Source organism: Penaeus monodon, chromosome 33, assembly GCF_015228065.2.
Source record: "Penaeus monodon isolate SGIC_2016 chromosome 33, NSTDA_Pmon_1, whole genome shotgun sequence".
NCBI lineage: Eukaryota > Metazoa > Arthropoda > Malacostraca > Decapoda > Penaeidae > Penaeus > Penaeus monodon.
In genome coordinates, this window is record NC_051418.1 from 35,481,768 (window position 1) to 35,482,249 (window position 482).

At 46.7% G+C, this 482-nt stretch overlaps 1 protein-coding gene across 1 annotated transcript in view; it reads right to left on the reverse strand.

Annotated features, from left to right (window-relative positions):
• Window positions 1-6: 6 nt before the first annotated feature.
• The window catches only part of LOC119594436 (ralA-binding protein 1-A-like), a gene marked incomplete at its 5' end in the record, with an annotated part of 1,634 nt that continues 1,158 nt past the window's right edge, over window positions 7-482 (reverse strand). Inside the window, 1 exon segment of the mRNA XM_037943497.1 lies at window positions 7-212. Coding sequence (XP_037799425.1) covers window positions 87-212 — 126 coding nt within the window.

Below are 482 nucleotides of genomic sequence, written 5' to 3' on the forward strand. Positions count from 1 at the left end.
GGAAAAGCTCTACCAATGAGCTTGTTGGAATCTTAGTGTATCTTTAGGTGGGTTTTCAGTTTCTCTCAGCAAGGATGTGTTCCCCGCTAGCAGACAGGGGGAACTGGAGGATGGTGAGGGACAGACTTGTGTGCCTGCTGCAGCTGGACCCTGAGCCGCACCACTGCCTCGCGCTCCTCTTGGATGCGTCTGGTGAGGGTGACATTTTCTTCCTGGAAGGTTGGGAGAGGTGGAGAGTGAGGTAAGTATCGAGGGGGATAAGATTTTACCATATAAAGGAGGGCCGGTACCATCTTGAGACCTGTTTGAGTTAAAATACACATAAGGTTACAATTAATCAAATATTAAACAAATGTTAAAAGTTAAATTCTACATCTTAAAAAAACATACACATTGACACACATGGCAGGTAGGCAAGAAGGCATGTGCATACACCAACTCACCTACCTACCTACAGGCACAGACACAGGCACAGGTGCACG